The 17,060-nt window shown below is 39.5% G+C and overlaps 1 protein-coding gene across 9 annotated transcripts in view; it reads left to right on the forward strand.

Moving 5' to 3' along the window:
* The window catches only part of LOC126236927 (zinc finger CCCH domain-containing protein 13-like), a 264,568-nt gene that overhangs the window by 182,909 nt on the left and 64,599 nt on the right, over nucleotides 1–17,060 (forward strand). For all 9 annotated transcript variants that reach the window (XM_049946596.1, XM_049946597.1, XM_049946598.1 and 6 more), the window contains exon 12: nucleotides 9,720–10,031. In XM_049946596.1, the coding sequence (XP_049802553.1) occupies nucleotides 9,720–10,031 (312 nt within the window). The remainder of the gene's footprint in view (nucleotides 1–9,719; nucleotides 10,032–17,060) is intronic.

The following is a 17,060-nucleotide window of genomic DNA, read 5'->3' on the forward strand; positions in this document are numbered from 1 at the left end:
TACTCCGATGCGCACTTCAGCTGATCCCTCGAGCATTACAAAGCATGAAGTGAGGGTAGCAGTAACATGCAGTGTCAGTTCATGCAATTGCTTTAATTGATTACAAGTAACTCAATTTGTCAAAATTTGTGTAATTATATTGACACTGTCTTTTAACTTTTAACCACGAAGTAACTGTTAGTTTGAATATATGCAGATGTACCCATGAATAGCACCATTCATGCATGCGTTTACCTTCAAAGTAACTATTGCTGTTGTGACTTTATGTAATGGTTTTTCCACTGAGTAGTTTCCCTAACCAGCATTCCATCCAACCAAACCAATTACAACTTTACCTGAAGTTGCTCACATCTTTGGTAGACTATGCATGGCTTCTTTGAAAAGAATAGCTCAATAATGTCAGTAGGGTTGAGCTGCACACAGCTGCTTTCATGCCCAGGGGTGATCTTGCTGCAAATAATAACCTGTCATTGTGATCCTGCTGTCATATAAGCTATGCATTGAATAAAATTGTGGATTAACGAAATAAACACAAATATTAAATAAAAAATGCTTGAAGAATTAATCAAAAGGGTTTTATTCTTATGTTAGTAATTGATGTGGATGGCATCAGAGAATTCCATTGAATAATCTTTATTCAAGAAAGTATATCTCAGGTAAAAGGAAAGTGGTCATATGATAACCAGTTATACTACAGACAGAATGATAACCTTATTAAATGCAATAAAGTTGTGTTTGGAGCATTGCGAGAATGGTAGCAGAATCCCTAAGCTAAATAGTCATCAAAGACATGCAAAAAACAAAGTACATTTCATGATCACAACATATGAAACATTCACCAGCTCAAAATAATTCAGAGTTCAGAATGAGGATTTACCTATTAACACATGAGAGATAACGAGTATGAACTCATACTGTGTCTGGTCTCAATTCCATAGCGTAAGTGGAAAGATAAAGTACTGCACTGGAACATATGCAGATCTCACAAGAGTTAGAGGCCCTCCAAAAGTTAATGTATTGTAGCCAACATCCACTGCCCAGAATCTATCTCCCACAAGCCAAATAACGCACGTCACCACAGACAGGCCTGCCTTCCACTAGATCACGTAAAGTTCTAATCCCTCCGTTGAGCAGGCCACTTGAAAAGAGTCTGCCTCCACTTGACACCTGCAGTTCTCTGCCACTGTTCCTGCTGTATGGTCTGAAGACTATCCCCACCAAAAATACATTGTTCCTATGTTTTACAGACATGGTTTTAACTCAACTTGACCACTTTCTGCACTAAACTAATATAATACAACAGTATTTAAATAAAAGACGTGTTATAAACATTCGGTCACACTCAGACCATTTACAATAAACATAAATAAAAGTCTGTTCATAAACAAATAAGTCGGCATTCTTGCACAAGTGCTGTCACATTAAATATTGTTTAAACTGTTATTTATGCCTACTTATAGAAGGGTCTTTTGACTCCCTTGAAAAAATTGGTGTCAGCTAACACATGTGATTGACCACTTCCTAAATTACCATGGTTTTGAGTTATCAACTGTAATTATATTTAAATAAAGTTATTGGCAAAATAGTAACTTATTCCTTAAATAACTATACAGTAAAACAGGATATGAGGTATTCGCGCTGCATTCAGCTGCTGTGATAATGTGCAGGATATGATGAGCTGCAAAAATTTGCACAGTGAAAAGGATATAAAAAAAATAAATCAAGAAATAAAATAGTTACAGGTACATGGATTTCAGGGATGGCAGCTATACTGCAATGTTATGTTCAAAGATGTTGTGTGTTGAAATGGCATGCAGCATTCAATTAATTCAAAGGTTCATTGTGAAAATTTTTAGTTACTGTAAAATGTTAAATTCTGTAATTGTTGAAGATATTGAAAATATTATTGTTCCATTGGGTGCGCTTTATTTTTCTGACATCAGAATTTTCAGACTTACTTTATTATTTAACTGCGATTTACTGTAGAATTTCCAGGAGTTGTAAGAAGCCATCTTTGGGATTGTCTTACACTCTGCTATTGCTAGTGCATTTTGTGTCCTCCTGTGTGAGCAACAGCTGTCCATATGCTTTGGAGTTTACCCATTTGTTGCTATGCACTCCCTGCCTAAGTACTCAGCCCATCGAGTAACAGTTTCTTTGGCTGACCCGGCTGTGCTGCGCTCTCAGCCTTGGAGCTGCTGGCTTAATATGCAGCTGTACAAAACAAAATTTTGTTTCCTACTACCAATTGTAGGGGCTGAATAAATCATGTACATATACGTAACGTAATGCTGTGAATATAAACCACCTCCCCCCCCCCTCCCTCCCTCCCTTCAGAGTGTGACCGTCAATGTTCGCACTAGCATAGGGCCATCTCAAAAAATACAGCTGTCACCCCCTGCTAAAGTTAAGTAATTCAAATTGAGCAGTTCACAGGATGTGGTTCTATGACATTGTCTGTAAGTCTGGGTGAACACAGTGCTTGAAGAAACAGCGAGTCGAAGGCAGAAGGAAAAACTGCCATGGGGGGAAAAATCTTTGTGATGGTCAGGATGGGTTGTAAGAGTAATTAATGGAATTCCTTGCTACAGATAATGCAATGGTAGGATTATGTTAGTAGTGGGTACATGCAGCTGGATACCAGTGTCATTACCTCCGTTTGTCATAAAGATGTCAGTCCAAATCACTGCAGCAGCACAGAGCATTGCTTTGAAGAGCCTCTCTGCTGCAAACTGTCACTGTGTCAGTGGCACTGCAGCAATCGCTATTTTGGCCCCGTTTCTACTTGTGTGTTGTTCCAGATGGACTGCGTCGTGGCTCAGCTGGCATGGCTCAGCCTCCCAGCACCTCAGGCAAATGCTTGATTTACCTAAGGATGTTGCTGCAGGTGTCGTCCATCTCGCCAGGCTACTTCTGTTGGATGTTTGTTGTTGTTTAAGCCACCTGTAGTGAGGCAGCTGTGGTGGCCAGAGTCTTTTTCTTCATCATTTGCCTGAAAGGCCAGTCAGCAAAAGGTGAAGGCAGATGTCTTCTGTTCGTTGACGCTCTCTCCTTCGTTACGCTCTGGGGATGGGGAACTGATAGAGGCAGTGTCTTTTGCTTCAGTATGGTGATGGTGTTCTGTTGCCACACACAGTTGCAGTGGCTGTAGGCAGACCTCTTCTGTCTCCGCAGCCAGGGTGGGCCTGAAAGTAACCCTCTCTGCCACTGTTGTGGCTTTAAAGACTGCCGTAGCCTTATCAGTGACATCGCACAATGTGGCATTCATCATTCCTTTACTTCGTCTTCTCATGCTCGGGCAGCGTTTCCCGTCCACCCGCTTGTGGCTGGTCCCCCCTCTCACCATTGATGGTGGTCATTTACAGTCAGGGGTAACTGCTGCTGATTCTTCTGTCAGCTGTGCCAGAAATCAGTGTGTTGGAAGGCGTCATTTCCTCTTCACTAGTGTGACATTGTGGCTGAAGCCGCCTCGTTGCTGTCGGTCTAGTTACAGCTTGACAAATCTGGGCAGCCTTGCCAATTGGCAATATGGGACCCACCACAATCGGTGCACATTGGAGTTTATTTTTTCCTTATATCACAGGTGCAGCTGTTATGCTCACCTGAACACCTCTTGCACCTCATAGCATAGGGACAGTGCTTTGCCACATGTCTATCTCCCTGGCACCTGAAGCTCTAGGACTCAGGATCCAGGCTTTGGGGAGGGAGAGCTACCACTTGACAGGGAAGCCCAGGAGCTTCCTTAGCCTGAAAATATCACCAGTGTTGGCTGCCATTTGCACGATGACAATAGACAGTGGTGGCCTCTTCTTATTCATGTTTACTACATACCAGAAGCCAGCACAGACAGGCCCTTCCATGACTGCTTTTATATTGCAAATCCAAGGTAGCTTTCAGAGGAGCACCTTGGTTACCTTCTTTCACTGATTTAGTGGTGTCCTCTTCTTCACAAACTACTACTACAATATGGGCAGCAACAATTCCCTTGAGTGCCCTGAAGTCAGTCATACTGTCTGCATGCAACTTGAATGTGGCATCAGATTCGACAGACCCAACACCAAACTTGAGCTCGCAGCAGTTGTCCGTGCTGTCGTACAGCTTTGTACAACCTGTGCCTCTGCACTGGATGTAGAGAGAAGGAACTGATGTACTATGATCATCGTCTGATTCTGTCAATCATCGAGGTTGCTGAGGATCATGACTGATGGCCCCCTTTGCTGAGCCAGTTTTCCTTTGTCCAGCTCATCTGCCCATGCTGTGGTGGAACACGTGACAAACTTTGCTAGTGTCATGAGAATCACACAACAACGATCTGCTAATGTGTGATTCTCAGCTCTCATTCAGCTGTAGTGCCACAGCATGCAACAGAAGTGCTGCACTAGCTATAGCTGCTCAGACTGAACTCTCAGGCACACAGAACTCTAGACATAAGAATGGTAAATTGTAGCATGTGAGCTGAATAACATCAGCTGAATATGTTTTTTAATTGTCAAGCTGTTACTGTTTTGCAACTGGGTGTCAGATATCAGGTTTGGGGATCGGTGTCAATGATACTGGTATGATGTATCCTCCACCGTACACTGTGCGCTCCCTGCAGAGTACATTTTGGAATGATGTAAATCTGGATGGGGAGAGCAAAACATTAGTTTCTGCTGTTTTTAGTCAGACAAAAAAATTAAGTGTGGCATGAAAGAACAGCTTGTCATTTGCAGTCTCATATTCAGGATTAACTGATATCTTATTGTTGGAGCCTGGGGAATGTCACAGAGACTTCTGTGGTTTTGTATATGAATTTATTGATCTGTGCTGATGGCCGGGCAGCAAAAGATTATTGTTTACTTTAAGAAGACTCTCAGCCTGATGAGTGACAGTAATAGCTGTATTGATAGAAATTGAATGGTCTCCATCGGTACTGACAGCTGTCTTGGCACAGCCAGCCTGATCAACTTTAACTAGTAGATAGCACTGTGTTCAGTATACTTGTAAACAAAAGCACATGTACCATGCTGACTTAAAGATCACAGAATTGTTAAATGTAATTGAGTCAGAAATGGTTTAAATATATTTATATTTTCAATGAAGAGATGCTCTTTCCACACAGTATTTAAAGCCAACATTGGTAGTGACTTTAAACAAATAATAATAATCATCATAATCTTCTTCATCATCTGACATTTAACAGGCTCTGTTGACTAAAGGCTTCCTCCAGCCTCTTCAGACATTACTATTATATTACAAATCTGTAGCAATATTGATCCAGGTTACCCTGCATATTTTCTCATGTCATCTATCTACTTTGCATTATGTCATTTCTACCTTTTCTTATGTCTTGGAATCTAGTAAAGAACATCCTTTGTCCTTCAACCAGTAATTTACCTGGTTACAAGTCCTGCCCACCTCCCTTTCATTGCCATTACTGTCATAGTTACATATCCAATTCTAGTGAATAAACTGATTTGTTTGTTCCTTTTCCTGTCCTGCACAATAATTTTCTACATGCAGCCCTCCATTGGTAACTGAGCACATGTATTGTTTTGTTATTTTTCTCATTTGTAACTGCCAAAAGTCAAACTGGTAATACACACTGATTATAAGCTTTCCATTTCAGAAACTGTGAAAGCTTCACTTTGGAAACTCTTATTTGATTTTCCAAAAGAGCTCCAGGATGCTTTAATCTTCTGTCCATCTAGCTGCTGTCTTCATGTCCTTAAATAAAAAAATACTCATCAACTGATTCTATGATTTCATTGTTCATTTGTGCTAAATTCTTTTTATTTGTTGATTATAAATTAATTGTCGAAGTTGATCTGCACTTGGGGCAAAGAGTAAGGGTTATTTGCAAATACCTCCCGAGTTTCAGAGACTACTACACAAAAACTAAAAGACACCAGCAAAATGACACATATAAATGGACAGAACATCTCTAGAAGTTTCAGTTTGTAATATGCACCATGATGTAGTTGTACAGGGGGCAGCCCTGTCAGAAAATGTAGACAAATCATTAGCTCCATATTGTGGCATTAAATTAGTTTGTGCCTGCAGATATACATCCCAACAAACAGATGTCCAGAGCAGGCTGCAGTCATGCCTTCTCATGCAGTTAGTGTCAGGGACTTCAATTAAGTGCAAGCACGAATTGACGTTTGCCACTTCACAAATGGTGCTATGTTGAGCACGTGTAATGTGAGCTAAACACTTGGAGAGCTGCTCTATGCACTATTGTTGTTTTGGTCTTCAGTCTGAAGACTGGTTTGGTGCTGCTATCCATTCTGGTCCATCACAAGCAAGCCAGCATTCAAGCATTGTTCTTCCTCTACAATTTTTACCTGTCACACTTCCTTCCATTACCAAACTATTTCTTGATGCGTCAGGATGTGCTCTATCATTGGATACCTTCTTTTAGTCAATTCGTGCCATAAATTTTTTTCCCAATTTGATGGAGTATCTCCTTCTTAGTTATTTGATCTACCCTTCTAATCTTCATCATCTCCATCATTATTCTGAAGCATTACATTTCAAGAGATTCTAATCTGTTCTTGTTTGAATAGTTTGCTGTTCATGTTTCACTTCCAAATAAGGATACACTCCAGATAAATATCTTCAGGAAAGGCTTCCTAATATTTAATTATATGTATGATGTTAACAAGGTTTTCTTTCTCTTGCCGTTGCTAGCCTGCATTTCATGTGCTATGTGCTCTGCGCTTTGGCTGTCATCGATTATTTTGCTGCCCAGGTAAAAGGAACTCGTAGATTACTTTTGGTCTATCATTTCATAATATAATTCCATCAGCATCGCCTTGTTTAAGCTGACTATATTCCATTACCCTTGTTTTAATTTTGTTGATGTTCATTTTATCTCTTTCGAGACACTATTCATTCCATTCAACTGCTCTTTCAAGTCCTTTGCCATACCTGGCAAATTTTCAATGTCATTGGCAAATCTTAAAGGTTCCATTTCATCTCCCTGAACTTTAGTACCCTATTCCAAATTTCTCCTCAGTTTCCTTCACAGCTTGCTCATTGTACATGTTGAATAAGGTTTGGGACAGGCTTACAACAAAGTATCACTCCCTTTTTAACTACAGCTTCTCTTTCATGTCCTTTGACTCTTATAACTGTTCTCTGGTTCTTGTTCAGTTTGTAAGTAGTATTTCGCTCCCTGTATTTTGTCCCTGCTATTTTCAGTATTTCAAAAAGTGTAGACCAGTCTGAATTGTCAGAAGTGTTCTCTAAATCTAAAAGTGCTATAACTGTGGATTTACCTTTCATCAGCCTATCTTCTAGGATTAAATCACAGGGGCAGTATTGCCTTATGTGTTACTACTTTTTTCTGGAAAACAAACTGATTTTTCGTAAGTTCAATTTTACAAGTTTTTCCAATCATTTGTGTAAATATTTTGCAACCATCAAACAATGGAAAATTCAGGATAGAATGTATTTTGCCACCGTACTTTATTAAACTGGTGGTTCGGTAGTATTGACAGCTGTCAGCACGTACATTCCTTGGAATTATTACATTCTTAATGAATTCTGAGGGTATTTAATCAGTCTTATATATATCTTGCACTCCACATGGAATAACTTTGTTATGGTGGACTCTCTGAAAGATCTCAGTAATTCTGAGGGAATATCATCCACTCTCGGGCTTGTATTAGGCCTTTTAATGTTCTGTCAAATTCTTCTATCAAGATTGTATCTCCCATCTCATCTTCACCTGCCTTGTCTTCTCTTTCTATAATATTGTCCTCAAGTTTGTTTCCCTTATAAAAACCTGCTTGATATATGTCTATTTTTTTATTTTTTTACATCTTGTGGGTTCCGTGGAGTCATCATCTGAATCCCAGAACTGCTTACGATTAACAATGTACAACCTCCTCTCCAAAATGAAGGCATTTCAGTGATGGACTATTAACGTATACTACTTTCATTTTCCCACATTAGGGATCTAAAGAGTTCTTCAGGACTACTGATAACAGTTTCGATGATGTGGAATCTCCTTGCCTGACTCTTCTTTCATTTCTGAATGCTGCTTTAACCTCATGAATTCCATCCAGGTGTGGTGTTGATGTATATATTTTTGTAGTGTAGCAACATAGATTGATTCAGTGCCATGTTTTTCAAAGGCTTATGAGTGCAGATTTTGTTGAGACTGAACCAGATTTCGCAAATTAATTAATCTCAGGGAAAATGGTAATTCCTGCTCATTGATGAGTTCTGTAATTTCTTTCATAACCTGCAAGTGGTCAATTGTGTTGTATACACTTCCAAAGCCTACTTATTCATTTGATTGGTTAAAAGCAAATAATCCTTTATGCAATTTGTGGTAATTTTAGTGCAATTTTTTGTTGTTGCTTGCCTTTTTTCTTGTGAAGTAGTGCAGTTACAATATTGTTCCAGTTTTAGGGTCTTGTCTTCTGCCACAGGCATTCCATAAATCATCTTGCTAGTTCTGCTTGTATTTCTTTTTTTCCAGCTATAATTGTTTCTATTGAAACACGATCACCACATTTCTTCAGACTTCAATTTATATAATACATCTCAGCTGGCATTACTTCAGTGTGTCATTATTTTTGGTCTAACTGTCTGTGTTTGTGGATTATCTCTTGACCTGTACAAAAATTTAAAGAGGTCTTTGAAAACTCTTACAGTTATCTCTCTGTTATTAACTGCTGTGCTAACTGACCCGTAACATTTTTTGCTTTGGCTCCTTGTTAGATTGGTTTAATCTAAAACAGTCAATGTGCTTATGGAGTTATATTTTGAAATTCTTAAACATTTGGCCTTTATAAAATTAGAATTTATTATAATGAGTAGTCATCACCTTCAGTATACTTGACAGGCATCACTTCTTACGTTGTTGGGTCATGTCATATACCAAATTCACCTTTAAATTGTTGGTGGTTTCAGAAGTCTTTTTGTTGTTTGTGTTTTTAAATAGCTTCAATAGTTTGTTGGAATTAACTCTGAGTTTAGTTTTATTACATATGTGGTTGGTGATGACACCTAAATTTTTATCTTATGCAGTTTCTTTTTGAGCTCCGAATTCAGCATGTTTATTGGGGTGAGGTATGTAGAGGACTTGTCTCTGTTAGTGTCGTACAGGTTTTCTCCTCATATTGATAGTTGATTTCTGCCCCTCTTTTCCTGATACTTCCAACTGCTAGGCATTCTTCCCATTTACACATTTTACCAATTTAAAGGGAACAGTTTTGTGACAAAGAAATTCAGTTATTGGATTAATTAAATTACTTGTGTTTTTATGATTAGACAGTGTCACTGTAATCAACTTCGAGCAGATCCTTAAAGCAGCTTCTATATCGTCTTTATTTAGACAGTGGGGAGTAGCTCACCCACTGTCTGTTATAAACTCTTCATTGATTCCGATTTTGATGGTTTCCTTTATTATGCCATCTATGCAGACCTTTAGTATGCAGAAGATCAAATATACGATCTTTGTTCAAGTTGTGTTCAGAAATTGTCATTTTATTTTTCTGGAAGGTTGGACATCACCTGCAGTCACATTACTATGTTGAAAATTTTAAATTTTGTTTCTGTGATACTGGTGGCATTAGCCTTTTCAAATTCCTCATACTGATTCTTTCTGTTTGACTTGTTGCCATTATAGTTCCTTTTAAACTATGTCAACTTAGTAAATAATTGAGCCCATGGATTATAAACCATAACAGCTATTGCAGTGAGCGGAAATGTTTCCTTTACAGGCGTGTGCCCCCTGCCGATTGGGAAGCTTCTGTTCGAGGAGACTGGGCTGAGAAGGAAGTGGGGCTCATGGCGCCTCTGGAGGATGAGTGGGGTTTCCCAGTGGCTGGTACAGCTGACTGGCCACCACCACCATTAGCCCCTCCTGGGCCATCCACTTTAGCTGATCGTCGTGGCGGTTGGGGGGCAGCTGCTGCAGACCCTTGGGCTGAGCCTCTTGTTCCTACACCTCTCGGTCGACCGCCACCTACTCGTCTTCTGCCACATGAACCTCTTGGCCTCTTAGAGCTTGACCCAGGGCTAAGGGATGACAGGTAGGATCAAGTTTTCATCAAATTGCCTTGAACATGAACTCATGAGTTCTCAACTGAAGAATTATGACATGAATCCGTGATCTTAAATTAATCTTTACACATAGCTTGATTTTCCAGGAATTGTCTACAATTAAACTAAGAAATTGTGATTGTTGTAACAGAACTACACTCAGTTTTCTAGAACATAAATTTGTTCATTGGTAAGTGTGAGAGAGAAATGTGAATCAAGTCACCTTAAGAAATCAAAATTTTTTAGGGTGTTTCAGATGAGAAGATTGGGATCATATTTGGAGAGAAATGTGTGAAAAGGAATTGTATCAAACCCACCAAAGTAAACTGAAATATGACGCTGCATTTGTTGATAAAGTTATGGAAGCAATTACCTCTCACCAATCTAGTTGTAATTCTATTTTAATGGAATAGGAAGGTGAAATGTAACAGAAACAGTAATCAGTTAACATTACAGTGTTGGCTTTTTTGCCGTATATATTGTGTATTTCCTAGAAAGTAATGAATTTACAATGATGCCATAGTCGAGGAGACAACTTTCTTAGGGAAATTTAGTCAGTCAGAACACTATCATTTTTTATTTATTCATTTGTGACTTTCATTTTCTGAAGTTACCTTTCATGGATTAAAACTGATACCCAGAATTTATTTCTGATTCTAATACTTCTTGCGCAAATGCAATAAGAATGTTAGATGTTTATTTATATATTATTTTGTCTTGTTTGGTAGCAAAAGAAATGATCTTCAAGTTCTTTAATATTATTTTAATCACAATGGAGTTACACATTTATAAATCATTGTTATGTGCTCTCACATGCTACTGTGACTGCACTATATGACAATAATGCTGAGAAACATTAACATACAATACTTTATTGTGGGTTCTGTTAGCTTGAAAACTAGGGCATCGAAAGATGATATGAACATTGTGAGAATATGCGAACTTTGTTTACAAAATGTAGTGGGAATTCTCCACCATTGATAACAGTGCCATAAAAGATAAAAAGCTAGCCTCAGGTTAGACCTGTATGACAGCAATAATTGTCATTTCGATGTATACAGACTCACACAATGAGCAGTTAGGTATGATCTATATATATTTTAGGAAAATCTCCACAGCACTTCTCAGTAGTTCTGTACGTACCATATCCAACCCCTCCCTTGGTATGATTCACAGATCCTGAAGGCTGTGAAGTGTTGCATCCTTTGTGGATGATTCCTCCCAAGGAGCATCCTGCACATCCATATTCATGTCCTTACTTTTTAATATCGTAGCACTGCCCATGTGGGCCGAGAGGTTTGCATGTTCATGTGAAGCTAAGGTCTTTACTGGCAGGATCTCCCAAGCCAAACAGATCTCAGTGGATGAACCAGACAAAGTGTGTACCACAATGGCCCATCTCTTTCCACATCCATTCCCATAATCCTTTTCCTCAACTTCTTAAGGCACAATGGAGAAGCAGATGGAAGGGGAACATCTCATGCCTGAGATTCCCAAGGTCATGTAGGCAGAAGAGGTCAAGCAATACAAACTGGCTGAAAAGGCACTGCTCTAATGTCTTTGAGCTCACGCCAGTTCATTGCAGTTCTGGTGTTTGGAATTGCATGTTTCTATCCATGTGCCTTGATAAATGAGTCCAGAATCGTAGTGAGTGGGTTACTTCCTCACAATTTAAGATCCACATTAAACAAAGAGATGCCAATGACAATATCTACCATTTTCTTAAAGTCCAGTGGCGATGGGATAAGATTGGTGGCAGCAGGCTTGAGTGAGGCTGGAAGCTACTAGTCTGGACATGCACACTGGCAGCAGGTGTTGATGGTCTCCTTCCTGAGAACTCATGTGACTACTCAGGGATCTGGTTGTGCATCTGTGACTGGGCAGGCCTATTTAGGATAACTGCTGCCCACACTGTGGGGAGGGGGGGAAGCCCTAGAAAAGGTGGGCTGAACATCGGTAGTCACACTTGTACCTGGCTGGGAATCTGCACCCAAAAGGTCACTCCTAATTTGCGGATGAAAACCTAGAAAGAACTATACAACTATGGCTATTAGAATGTGAAATGTCAGGTCTTTTCTGAACTTAAAAGGTAGTATACCGGAAAGAACAACAGTTCTCATCACCCATGTGCTAGCTGGATTAAATATAGATGTTGCTGTGTTAAGTGAAACTAGACTTTTGGGTGTAGAGCAACATCAGTGAGGCTAGCTCAGGGTATACCATCTTTTGGAAAGAAAGGATGCAGGAACACATGCATCCATTGTATAGGATATTTTTATCCTCTATTGCTGTCAACTGAGCAATGTTTTTGTCATGATACCAACTGAAGACGAAATCTTGTTACTAGGGGACTTCAGTGCTAGAGTTGGAAAAAGAGAATTGTTTTTGGGGAAACATTATGGGCAATCAAAGTGTTGGAAAATGCAATGCAAGTTGGCTCCTACTTACAGGTCCCTGTACTGAGCATGAGCTTTTTACCACCAATATGCACTTCCACTTACATAATTTACATAATCATTATAAGACCACGTGGATGCATCCACGTTCTAAACACTGGCATCTCATTGACTATCTCATCTCTCAGCAGCATGATGAGAAACACATACTGATCACAAAAACAGCTCAAAATAGCAAAGATTGCTGGACTGATCACAAACTGCAGATTAGCCACCTGAGGGTCCTTGTCCGTCATAAACCATGGTCCTACTTCTCAAACCCTTCCAGGAGAAAATTCGATATCAGCAGTCTGCAAAACAAAACTGTTCCCTCTCTCTTGCAAGGCATAGTTTTGGATCGACTTAGAAATGCCCCAGTTAACACAACAGGTATGGAACAGGAATGGTCCACTTTTAAATAAATAAATTAATTAATTAAAGAAAAAAAACACCAGCAAGATGACTGCAGTGGCAAAGAAGAAAGATGACTGGTTTGATGACAACAATGAAGTGATTAAGAACCTTGTAAGTGTCAACTGGGATGTTTACCTATCTCATACTAAAGGTGCATCCTCCATGGAAAAGAAAGCTCACTTTCAAGAGCTCAAGCAGAAACATCAAACTGAAATAAGAACAATCAAGAATGACTGGTGGCAACGAAAAGCCAAAGATTTCCAAAGTCTGTCAGATGCCAAGGACCTGCAAAGTCACCAGCAGAACGACCTTCCTGACTGAGTCAGGACATCTTGAATCGCTGGGAAGAGCATTTCAACTCACTCTTAAACCATAGTTTTATTACTGTTGGGAACTTTCTTGAACATGTCCCACAACATCCAACACAACCTAGTATGGCAGTCCCACCAACATTTCATGAATTCAGAAAGGCTCTAGATTGCATGAAACCAAGAAAGGCACCCTTTGAGATCATTCAAGGTAGTGGCTTGCCTCTAAAAACCAGACTCTTCTCCCTGTTTCTTCTAATGTGGGTAACCTGTAAGGTGCCATCTGACATGAAGAACTCTGCCATTGTCACCTGTTAAGGCAACGAAAGCATTTGTGGTAACTACCATGACACATACATGTTCTTCGTGGCCGGTAAATTTTTTGCTAAAATTCTGTTGAATAGCCTCCAGATTCTTTCTGAGACTGTACTTCCTGAATCTAAGTGCAGATTTCACCCCTCCAGAGGAACCAATGATATTATCTTCTGTGCATGACAACTGTAGGAGAAGTGCAGGGAACAACATAAGCCTTTACTATTTATTTTCTGTGACTTATAAAAGGTCTTTTATATTGTGTGCTCAGAGAAGCAATGTGTTAGGTCTTAAAATGTTTTGGCTACTGTGAGTACTCTGATAAATAGATTCAAGCTTTCCATGATGACATGTCTGGGCAAGTGCTATACCAGAATGAAACATCTGTAAAATTCCCTATTATCAGTGTGCTCAAAGAAGGATGCATTCTCACACCAATGTTGTTTGCTCTGTTTCTGGCAGCCATACTTTATGAGACATCATATGGAAACAAGACAGGAGTAGAACTCAAATAGAGATTTGACAGACGGCTATTTAAACACTCCAGACTGCTCTCTAATAGATTCACAAGTCTCACTCAGGTAACTGAAATACAGTATGCTGATGACAGTGCTTCTCCAGCTCATACACCTGCAGAGCTGCAACTGTGTGTAAGTTGTTTCAGTACTGCATATAAACAATTTTGCCTGACCATCAACATCCAAAAAACAAAGGTGCTAGCAGAGCTAGCTCATGGAACTACATTTCCAGATCTCATTATCTCTATTTCCAGCACACCTTTGGAACAAGTAGATCTTTTCCTCTATCTGTGAAGTGTATTATCAACTAATTGCTTGCTGGAAAAGGACGTGGAGAACAGGATGCAAGCTGCACATGTTGCTTTTGGACATCTTGTACATTTGGTCTTCCTGAATAAGTATCTGACATTATGCATCAAACTGATAATATATTGAGCAGTTCTTGTTCTGCCCTACTCTATGGTTGCAAAATGTAGATACTATATCACTGTGATTGTAAGAAACTAGACTGCTGCAACCAACAGAAGCTTAGATACATTTAGACATCAAATGGGATGACTTCGTATCAAACACTACAGTTCTTGAGAAGGCCAAAATGGGAAGTATAGAAGCCACTGTTACTAGTCACCAAGTCACATGGATTGGGCATGTCCAGCAGATGAGAAACAACAGACTTCCTTGACAAATTTTTTATAGCGAAGTGAGCACAGTTGGAAGGCCCCATGGTGCTCCTCTGAAGTGCTGTAAAGACCAGTTCAAATAGAGCCTAAAGAGTCTAAACATTGACCCAAGTAATTGGTGCATCACAGCAGAAGATCGTAAACATTGGCACACAACTACTTCAGCTGCTGTCTTACATTTTGAGCAGGAACATAGGAGGCAGTAAAATGAAAAACATTAGAGATGCAAACTTCACCAGGCCCAGCAGCCTCCACCCTCTATTATGTGTAATGTATGTGGAGGAAATGCAGGAGAAAAATGGAAACTCAGATATGAGTACCAGCTGACAATACCGGAGGGCTATGTAGGGACAAATGCTGTGGTTAATGAAAATTAAGTTGGGGCTAGTTAGTTAATTATATGTTCCATAGATCACTTACAGCATTTCTATTGAAATGATGAGGAACAAACAAATTTACAAGTTATGTATATAACTTGTATGTGCGTATGTTGGCATGCTAGACAATTACAGTTTACTGAATATCACAGCCCCTTAAATGTAATGAAAATGAATGTGATAATCATTGTCACTATTTATGTGAGAAATGAATCACAAATTTACCAATATAGTAAATTTAATAGTCTGCTGCACTACACTTGCTACTAGTGTTTAATTAAATATTTGTGTGGAGGATAGGAATTGCCCAGGAGAAGCGAATCTGGATTACATTTTAAATTGCTTTGCAAACTGTCAGACTTTTGTGTTGATATATATGGTGATTGGTGAAAAATCACATATTTTTTTGCACTACAATGCTGAAAAGTCGACCATAACAGTCACTTTACATTTGTATGTAATTGAAGTTGTAGCAAAGAATTCAGTAGCATTCTAGCTTTAAGCAGGACACCAACCCACTGCTATTTTTTTACCAAGTCCTTCCATAGAATCTAGTTATCAGAAATTGAAGTAATATGCAGTTTATCTGACAACACTGTCGTGTTCCATTGTTGATAGCCTGAAACATTCGAAATACCACTACAGTATGGCACACTGAAGGGTGGGAATTAGTAAAGGCTTCTGAATTGGGATACTGCTCTGTGCATGTTCTCCTGCATAGTTACATTACTGTTTGTCGAAATTACACCAAGAAAAAATCACTGGAAATAAATGAAGAACAGCAGAGAGTAATATATCTTTGTGAATGCCAATCATTTGATCCTGTAAACTTCTAATTATCTGTGTGTGAAGAATTGCATCAAACCCGTCTTCAAACTGAAGACCACAACCACAACAAAACAGCAACATGTGTATATCCTTTACTCAGCAGGACAGAGTGATTACCTAATCCCTTGAGGGAACCAACTTGGTCATGTGATGATGTACAGTCACATCCCAATTCAACATAGTGCATGTTGCTAGCTCCCACTGTGAGTGTAAAAGGTGAATGTAGAAAATACCTTTGCAGGACGCCGTGCCAACTTGCTGGTAACATCATTAACCTTACTGACTGTGAGAACGAGAAAGGTATGATATTTCCAGAAGAGAAGGCGACAGAAAGTGTAAGCAAATTTTAACAAGCAAAAGTTAAGTAAGTCAGTGGAGGGGGGAGACATGATGCTGAGTGGAAGAGGGATTCAACTATCAGTTCAAAGCAGACTCAGTAAAATGCATACAATAAATAGTTCATTAATGATAAAGGTAAATATGTTATCATACAACAATTTCTTTGATTTTGCCAGCAGTACAAGCTTCCCCCCATGAACCATGGACCTTGCTGTTGGTGTGGAGGCTTGCGTGCCTCAACGATACAGATAGCCGTACTGTAGATGCAACCACAACGAAGGGGTATCTGTTGAGAGGACAGACGAATGTGAGTTTCCTGAAGAGGGGCAGCAGCCTTTTCAGTAGTTGCAGGGGCAACAGTCTGGATGATTGACTGATCTGGCCTTGTAACACTAACCAAAACGGCCTTGCTGTGCTGGTACTGCAAACGGCTGAAAGCAAGGGGAAACTACAGCTGTAATTTTTCCCCGGCGACATGCAGCTTTACTGTATGGTTAAAAGATGATGGCGTCCTCTTGGTTAAAATATTCCGGATCTCCGGGCGAGAACTACTCAGGAGGACATTGTTATCAGGAGAAAGAAAACTGGCATCCTACGGGTCAGAGCGTGAAATGTCAGATCCCTTAATCGGGCAGGTAGGTTAGAAAATTTAAAAAGGGAATTTGATAGGTTAAAGTTAGATATAGTGGGGATAGTGAAGTTCGGTGGCAGGTGGAACAAGACTTCTGGTCAGGTGAATACAGGGTTATAAATACAAAATCAAATAGGGGTAATGCAGGAGTAGGATTAATAATAAATAAAAGAATAG

The sequence above is a fragment of the Schistocerca nitens genome, chromosome 2 (genome assembly GCF_023898315.1).
Source record: "Schistocerca nitens isolate TAMUIC-IGC-003100 chromosome 2, iqSchNite1.1, whole genome shotgun sequence".
Taxonomy (NCBI): domain Eukaryota; kingdom Metazoa; phylum Arthropoda; class Insecta; order Orthoptera; family Acrididae; genus Schistocerca; species Schistocerca nitens.